This window comes from Maylandia zebra, linkage group LG22 (assembly GCF_041146795.1).
Source record: "Maylandia zebra isolate NMK-2024a linkage group LG22, Mzebra_GT3a, whole genome shotgun sequence".
NCBI classification, from domain to species: Eukaryota; Metazoa; Chordata; class Actinopteri; order Cichliformes; family Cichlidae; genus Maylandia; species Maylandia zebra.
The window spans coordinates 7,572,086-7,580,453 of NC_135187.1; the positions used below are offsets into that span (position 1 = coordinate 7,572,086).

The 8,368-nt window shown below is 43.9% G+C and overlaps 1 protein-coding gene across 4 annotated transcripts in view; it reads left to right on the plus strand.

The window, feature by feature from the left end:
• The window catches only part of cica (capicua transcriptional repressor a), a 51,235-nt gene extending 43,239 nt beyond the window's left edge, over nucleotides 1-7,996 (plus strand). For all 4 annotated transcript variants that reach the window (XM_004572675.4, XM_004572678.4, XM_076879074.1 and 1 more), the window contains exons 16-22: nucleotides 1,126-1,414; nucleotides 1,578-1,744; nucleotides 2,613-2,758; nucleotides 3,501-3,652; nucleotides 3,802-3,936; nucleotides 4,021-4,146; nucleotides 4,818-7,996. In XM_004572675.4, the coding sequence (XP_004572732.3) occupies nucleotides 1,126-1,414; nucleotides 1,578-1,744; nucleotides 2,613-2,758; nucleotides 3,501-3,652; nucleotides 3,802-3,936; nucleotides 4,021-4,146; nucleotides 4,818-5,080 (1,278 nt within the window). In that variant the 3' untranslated portion in view covers nucleotides 5,081-7,996. The remainder of the gene's footprint in view (nucleotides 1-1,125; nucleotides 1,415-1,577; nucleotides 1,745-2,612; nucleotides 2,759-3,500; nucleotides 3,653-3,801; nucleotides 3,937-4,020; nucleotides 4,147-4,817) is intronic.
• The last annotated feature ends 372 nt before the right edge of the window (nucleotides 7,997-8,368 follow it).

The following is an 8,368-nucleotide window of genomic DNA, read 5'->3' on the forward strand; positions in this document are numbered from 1 at the left end:
TGATAAAGATGTGAAAACAATTACAAAATCAGTCTTCATGTACATGTTTAAGTACCAGACTTCTTCTAAAACAGACCCCAGACAGTTCAAAGTGACTGTCTCACCTGCTGAAGGAGTTCAGGGTGGTAACGCCCTCCTGTTTGTACTCTACATCCATGACTGCATTCTCAAACATGTCGCCATCATTGAATGCATTAGAATTCATATTAGAGAGGAAAATCAATAATTACTCAGTGTGGTGCACAGAGAACAAGGTGCACACTGTAGGCTTTGTAGCCCCTGTTTTGGATGAATTCCCACCATCTCTCTCGGCAAAGTCTAAGTCACCACAATCATTAATCCCATATTTGGACGTGGCTGTTAATTTTAGAGAAAGAGAGGCCTTATTCTAACTGGAAACATCACAAACCAGTATGAGATGTGGATTTCCAAAGATCAAAAGGCTCAGCGGGTGAATAAACCCGCCCAAAACATCACAACATCACTGGGATCAGTGAACCAAAAAAAGAAACTGTCCAACCTGCTGCCATCTGTCAAGCAACACAGAAATAAAGTAAAAATAACTATATTAACCCAACTTAAGTAATTACTAATTTATTTTATTAAAATGCTAATAAAAAAAAGTACTTCTGTAACTCGAGGCTGTAGCTTACTTATACCACTTTGTGTTGCCGTCAAAGTCACTGCTATCTTTTGGTTTTTCTTTTTAAAACACACACTACAGACTAGTTTTCCTCACTCGCCAGTGGAATATGAAATAGTTAAACGTCATCCGAGCACAAAACAAAACAAACACACAGTAATCAGCCTCAACACTAAGCCCACTGACAGGTGAAGTGAATTAGATCATCTGGTTACAATGTGATGGTCTTCTGGGAAACCTCGTGTTCTGGCACAGTCCACAAAATCTTCCCGATCAAGCATCAAAACAAGCTGGACATACAGATCCCAAAAGTATCGTTGCCATTGTCCAGGAGTTCACGGGACGCCAGCAAGGACCCGGTGCAGGGAGGGGTCAGACCTGTTTTTGGCAGCATCGGGTGGAGTGTCTTTTCAAACACTGTTGTTGTTCACTTCAGTCTATTTCACCCGCTGACATGCCTGGTTTCCTGTTTCCTTCTTCAGGTACTAACTGCCATCTACCCTGCACCACCCGTTGCTCTGCCCACTGGTGTGGTCTCAGTGACGCCTGTGCCGCCTGCAGGGGCGGCTCCAGCTCAGGACGTGGCGAACCCTCCCTCTCCGCTCGCTGTAGGGCTGCAGGGTTCAGCGGTGGCGACCCCTCACCCTGGCATGGGAACAGAGGTGGAGGTGAAGCACGAGAGCCAGCTGGATGCTCAGAGTGACGCTCAGGGGTTGTCGAGCTGTGTCACCAGCTCCTCGATGGGCACCTGTACAAGCAGCATCATCGCAGGTAACGGTCCACTGATTTAGAACACTGGTGGATTTATTTGTACTTATCTTATAGTGTAGCGTGGGCTTCATCAGACGTCCACTTCTAAAGGAAAATTACAGCAATGTGCAAGTTTTTTAACTGGATAAGTAATTTGGTAAAAATGATCTATTTTGTGTTTTAGTGAAAAAAGAGGAGGACACCACTTTGCGCATCAAAGAAGAAAATTTGAGGGATGGATATGAGAGAGAGAGACAAAGTGAGATGGACGACGAGCGAGAGAGCTGTGAAAAGAAGCGAGGCAGAGAGACGGAGAGAGAGGAGCTCAGCACGGGCAACAGCAGCAAAGAGGTGAACAAAGCCGCATGGGGCCTTCACTCATACTATAATAATACTTTTTATATCTGAAGTTTTTATCTGTTTACCATATGTTTCTCCGAGTGAATCAGAATCAAATCAAAAAATATCTGTGAACGATACAGATTCTTTTTCAGAACTTGTGTGAAGTGATTTTGGAGGTTTTCACAACAAATCACAATTTTGAAATACAATTAAGAGATTTTTGAACAACCACAGATCAAATCATGGTAGTCGAGATAAAGTGATCATTTTTTACATTTCACTTTTCTCCCACGAACCGAGTTTCCCGTCCTAAAAGGTCATGCCAGCTCCAGATGCTGCCTTCATCTACCACTATAAAATTAAAAGGAGGACTGGTGATATTTCAAACAACATATAGACAGATGCGCCTTGAGATTTTGGCTCGCCCTTCAGTGTGCATTGGGAGTGTCTGTAAGTCATTCACTTAGAGGAAGTAAAATGTTTCGACATTTGAGCCTGAGAGAGAATCAAAACTGTTGCAGCTGCTTTTGTCTCTGAATTGCATCAAGTGTCCGTCATGCAGTCTAATTCCAGCAGCTCTCCTCTGTCATCCTGCCCCCCGTCCTCCACCACAGACATCCTGCAGTGGAGGTGTGAGCCAACAGAGACCTCTGCTTGCCCACACAAGGCATCCACACATCAAACCTTTTTATTTTTTTATTCGAGTTACGTTTAAAGTTCTTTGAACTTTAAACCTTAAGTTATTACAATTATTACAATTATTGGCCAAAATCATTCTGCGTTCACAGGAGAGTTTAAAAAGCTCCTCATGTCCTCAGAAACAACCACACAAACAGTGCAACCTTTAACAGATGAAAACCTCTCACTCTGTTCCCAGGCTGGACCTCGTTCCCCACCTCCACCACTACCCTCAGGTTTGGACCCCCCTCCTCCTCCACCTGTAGAAAGAGATCCTCCCTCTTCCTCAAAGAAGACCAAGTTTCGGCCCCCGCCACTCAAAAAGACGCCTGACTCTCATGACAAGTAAGTGGGCTGATAAACCTTTATGTCAGAGGACTCCTGAGATTCTAACGTTGCTTCTTATATTTTCTACAACTGTGTGGGTTTGTTGGTTTAAGCAACCTCAGATTCGGACTGTATAAACTGATGTGAAACAGGTAAGTATGCATTTTAATGAAGCCAGATTCCATCTCTGGCTGCAAGAAAAGCTTTTATTAAAGTCCAGATCTGGTCTCGCCGTGGTCAGACTGAAGTTTCATAGAATCGTTGCCAAATCAGAGAAAAATAAGCCAAGTCTGCCAGCTCTTTCTGGCTTTCTGGTCTTGGTAAAAATAAAAAAAATAAAAAGACTTCCTTTCATTTTAACAGTTTACATATTTTCAAGCTGAGAGAGCGCATACAACAGGAATGAATCTTATGTAATTTTGGCAGCTTGAAGGGAAACTAGCAGCACCCTGGACAGGACTCCATTTGTTGACTTTATTAATGAGCACTTGTTTTAAAGCGTAGTGGCATCCAGGTCTGTTTTTAGTGCACGGCCAAACCTCCAACTTTCTAAGATTATGGTGGAAACTCTGTTTACTGAATGTGAGTGGGCAGAGTGCTTACTCTTGATGTTCTTTATTTAGATGGTAGGAAAGTAGCATGGAAGCCGCAGAGGCGAGAGAGTCACGGCAGAACTCAGCCTTAAGGAATGCGAATACATTCAGAAGTCGTCCCTTGATACTTGAACCACCGCACAACTGGACTGTGTTTGTGTGTGCAGGCTCCTCTCGGAGACGTACTTTGAGGAACGCTTTGCTGAGCTGCCAGAGTTTAACCCAGAGGAGGTCCTTCCCTCGCCCACTCTGCAGAGTCTGGCCACCTCACCGAGAGCAATCCTGACCAGCTACCGCAAGAAGAGACGCAACTCCACGGGTACGAGTCAGAAATTCAGAGATGACTCCAAACTTTAGATCTGAACAACTGATATCCTGTGGAACAAAATCTCCACATTCAAAGTCTCTGTTCTTCCTCTTTTCCTTTGCTTGCCTTTCATTATTCCTCACGCGTCCGTCTCCCTCCAGACCTTGAGCTGACTGGGGAAGACCCGAGCTCCCCGAGGAGAAAGACTCGTCGCCTGTCCAGCTGCAGCTCAGAGCCCAACACCCCCAAGAGCGCCGCCAAGTGTGAGGGAGACATATTTACCTTCGACAGAGCAGGTATGACGTGTACGGCACCTACAACCTATCGAGAGATGCCGAGATGGCCTGACGCTGGTCTGATGGACCTTTCTGTGAAACCAGGTCCAGAAGGCGAGGTTCCCCCGGGAGAATTGGACAGGGTTTCGTACTCGTCTCTGCGCAGAACACTGGATCAGCGTCGGGCCCTCGTCATGCAGCTGTTTCATGACCATGGCTTCTTCCCCTCAGGTAAGCTAACAGTAGATAAGACATGACGTCACAGGAGAAGCAACAAACTAAAGCTAGAATCATTATGTAGTGCAAACCTGTTAATAACAAAAGCAGTAATGATGAAAATATGTCACAGCTGTGTGCTTCCACCAACAACTTAAAAAGCAAAATCACTGTCAGACTGAAGCAAGGAAAGAAGAATTTGCATTTTTCAAATTATTATTTAATTATTTATTTAAGTGGGAGTTTCCATCGCTATTTTTTCAAGAAAGATGTTTACAAAAACACAGACAACACAGTACAGACACTTAATACAAAGAAATACACCAGACTTCAGAATAATCAGATAAATTACAGTCCAAATAAATATAATCCTTTAAAACGCTGTAATGAAATAAGAAAATGTAGCTTCATACATTTTCTTATTTCTTAGCTCGTCCCATTCGCAGGCAGCAGAGCATTTTAATGTGTCTATCAGAGGTCTACCTAATGTTAAAATGTCCTGTGAATGGACTTTGGTATGCTATTTAAACGTCACAACAAGGGTGCGGAGGTAGACCTTCCCACTTTTTTATAAAAGATACAATGATGAGTGAGAAAAGCAGCAGTCTGTGACGAAGAGAATCGAGGGGCTTTCAAAGTGCACAAATGACATAAACATAATTTCCTTCTCACTCTCCTCTCTCCAGCTCAGGCCACAGCTGCCTTCCAGGCGCGCTACTCAGACACGTTTCCCAACAAGGTGTGCCTGCAGCTGAAAATCCGCGAAGTCCGTCAAAAGATCATGCAGACGGCCACGCCAGGAGCCCTCGAGCCCGGAGCGTTGGCCGAAGCCAGCCCCGCCTCTTCCCACAGCTCCTCTTTTAATCAATCAACCCGGGAGGATGCAGGGATGGAGCAGCAGGGAGACAAAGGGCGGAGCCCCGAGGAGCCGAAAAGCGAAGGATCGTAAGCTGGAGAGGGCGACGGAGCAGAAGAATGGAGGAAAGACAAAGAGGGAGAGAGAGGAGTGCGTTAACCAGTGAGGTCCTATCTACTGGCGCTAATCTCCATCAGACCTGGGCAGAAATGTGGAATGTGGTCACAAATAATTCAAACTACTCAAGGCGCGCTTGGATCATCTAATCAGACCTTTAAAAAAAAAATCAAAAAGCCTCAAATATGGTCAAATCACATGCAAGTCACGATGAGTCAAGTGCTTCTTGTATTGTTTTCGCTGTTTATTTTCCAAGTATCCAGAATGTCTTTAGTTAACCCTTTTGCCCGGGTCTGCTCTCAGCACATTTGTACAGTAGTTTGTAGTTTGACACACAAACTCTATCTCTCTGGCAAACACACACATGCGTACAGACACACACACCAGCCCTGGTGCATATGTAATCTCCAGCATGCACATGATCCCACAGAAACACGCATACACGCTTAACAATCAGACTGTTACTCTTGGTTGGCAGCCCCCAGGAGTTGCTACCAAGGACCACGACACACAAAGGCACTTTGTCACTTATTGTGCAGATGCAGTTTGCTGTTGCCAGCCAGCCAGCCCTCAGATGCCATTGACTTGACCTCTTTCTCGTCCTCCCACTCCTCAGCACAGTGGTCAGGACATAAAAACACAACCCCAACGACCTCCACTGATATTTCACAGCCCCTCGATGCTGCAAGACAGACAGCACACACACATACACAGTACACACACACAAACACGCGTCCGTACAGCGTGAGTACACAAACACAGTCAAACACCACCACCAACCCCGCCCCTTGGTCTGACCAAGCCATCGGCCTGCACAGTTTTTAGTGATTGTAGTGAGAAGAGAAACTGAAAGCATGAAATTTTATTCGCTCCTGAAAAGAAAAACAAAACAAACAAATAAAAACAAGAAGGCAGGAGTCGTGATGTAGTGTGACCAATCTTTGCACCTTCAGTTTATTGCCATTATGAAAGACTCGAGTCCTTACTGGCGGGAGCTGATGATCTATATGTCTGTATGTCTGCCGGGGGTCATGACCCCCAAAACCTGTGCGAACAGGCACCATAAAGAGATTATGTAAAGAGACTTTTAGGTTGTGAGGCTTTGAAGAATCAACGTTAAACTCGACACCGACCAGCTCCCAACAGAGCACGGAGAAAAAGGGCGGGAGAAGGAAAAACTGGATGCAAGATTCATATTCCAACGATGGGAAGACGTGATAGCGGTGAATACGGACAACATGACGAGAACCAAACTTCTCTGAATCCCCCCCCCCTCCCTCCCCCCATGGATATGATGTTGCTTTCTCTCATTATCGTGGAAATAACCAGTTTTAACGTGGCCTGTTTTTCTCTCTCGTGGCTCTATTGTGTTTCTTCTCCAGCATAAAAAAATAATAACAACAACAACAACAAAACTCTGGACAAATAAGGGGACAAAAATCAGCGTGTGCCCCGTCTCTCCCCTCCCTCCCCTCCCTCTACGATTTCTCACCAGACACAGAAGCGGGGGAGCAGGGGCGTTTGTCGTTTTGTAAAACGTTGAAATCAGGTGTTTGCACAATTTGTGCGGCCCTCTCCGTCTGGGGGCCGCCACAAGTTAAATCAGGAAAGTATTGTTTTTAGAGATTGTTTTAGTAGTTAAAAAATAATAACTTGTTCCTTATGTTATCAATCACCCTTTTCCTCCTTCCCTGCTTTCCTCCTCAGCCCTCTCTCTCTCCTTCTCCCCCCTTTACTGCTCTCCTCCCTCCGACCCTCAAGTGTTGTCTGAAAGTGCCCTTAAGCACTGGTCCCGGGTCAAGCGCTATGTAGCTCAGGATGGTTCTGGTTAGGGTTAGTTCAGGGAAAGCGGATCCTAGACCAGCACTGGAGGGCAGTCTCCGGAGCCCTCCCCTTGTCCCTCTCTTCTCGACACTTTATCCTTTCCCATCAAATGGTGCAATAGGACTTTTTTTTTTTTAAATGGGTGGGTTATTTTTTTTTTTTTTCGGGGCAAGGCTCTGTGCCATAGATATTAAACCCAGTCAGACAGTGAGAGGGATGAGCTGTTGTCTATAAATATGGTATAAAAGAAAACAAAAAAGAATCACGCAATTATTGTTCTTGTTGAAGCGATAGAAAGTATAACTTACTAAAAGTCAAAGACAATTTTTAAATAGCACTTTTTGGCTCTTTGCTTCTCGAGTGAAGAGTGGGGGTAGTTATTATTATTATGGGTATCTCTATAATTTCTCTGTATACAGTTGGATGTGTGAAAAACAAATATATATACCGGTATTTCCATATATGTGCATTTAGGTCTGTGTTTGGGTGTTGTGTGTATGTTTTGGCACATGCAGGTAGCGTGTTATCACGACCAACCTCTCGTTCTTTCACCACACAGCAACATTATCAATAGTATATTTTTCATTGTATCTACATTCTATATTCTACTCTAGAGACAGTATTTTTATAGTCACCATGACTATTTTGTCTGCCATCTTGACTGTTATCAAACCCAGTTGATTCAGGATATATGTGAAATATATATATATATCTATATATATAGATATGTAGATATATCTATATATATATATATATATAAATACACACAGGTAAGAAGAAGACTATCAATTCACATTACTTCGGGGTTAGGGCTGTAAAGTGTCTGTCTGCATGCATGTGCAATCACATGCACGCGTGCACACACCCACACAGACATATGTGCATACACACACGTATGCGTGTACACTGTATGATTGTGCTTAAAAATAAACTGTCCTTACTTTGGAGAAGGAAATTTTAGGATGAGCGATGTGAGTGTTATCTCATAAGCAGGCATGTTGACCATGTGCAATATTTCTAAACAACAAAAAAAGACTAAATATTGAAAATATTAAAGTTCTAACACAACCTCTTATGTGCTTGCATTTATTTCATGTCCCTGCATTATTTGAGTCTTTTATAATGTCGTGTGTCTTATTTGTGAATCTGTGTCGGTGGGAGATGAATCTCTGCAAAAATCATAATGGCAGCAAAATCCCAAAATCCCTGGAACATACAGTGTGTGCTTCTCCAGCTGGCCTTTATCGAGCATATCAGTGTTGAAAGTGCTTATTGGATTAGAGCAGCCTTTGAGATTCAGGTCATATTGGGCGAGAAGCTGGGTTAAGTTAAGGAGACCTGGTCAAAGAGCTTTCAGTACAGTAAAACAGATGCTCTGTGGGAAGCTGGAGATAACACCTGGCTGCCCACTTCTGAACCCTAAATAAATCCATTGGCCTT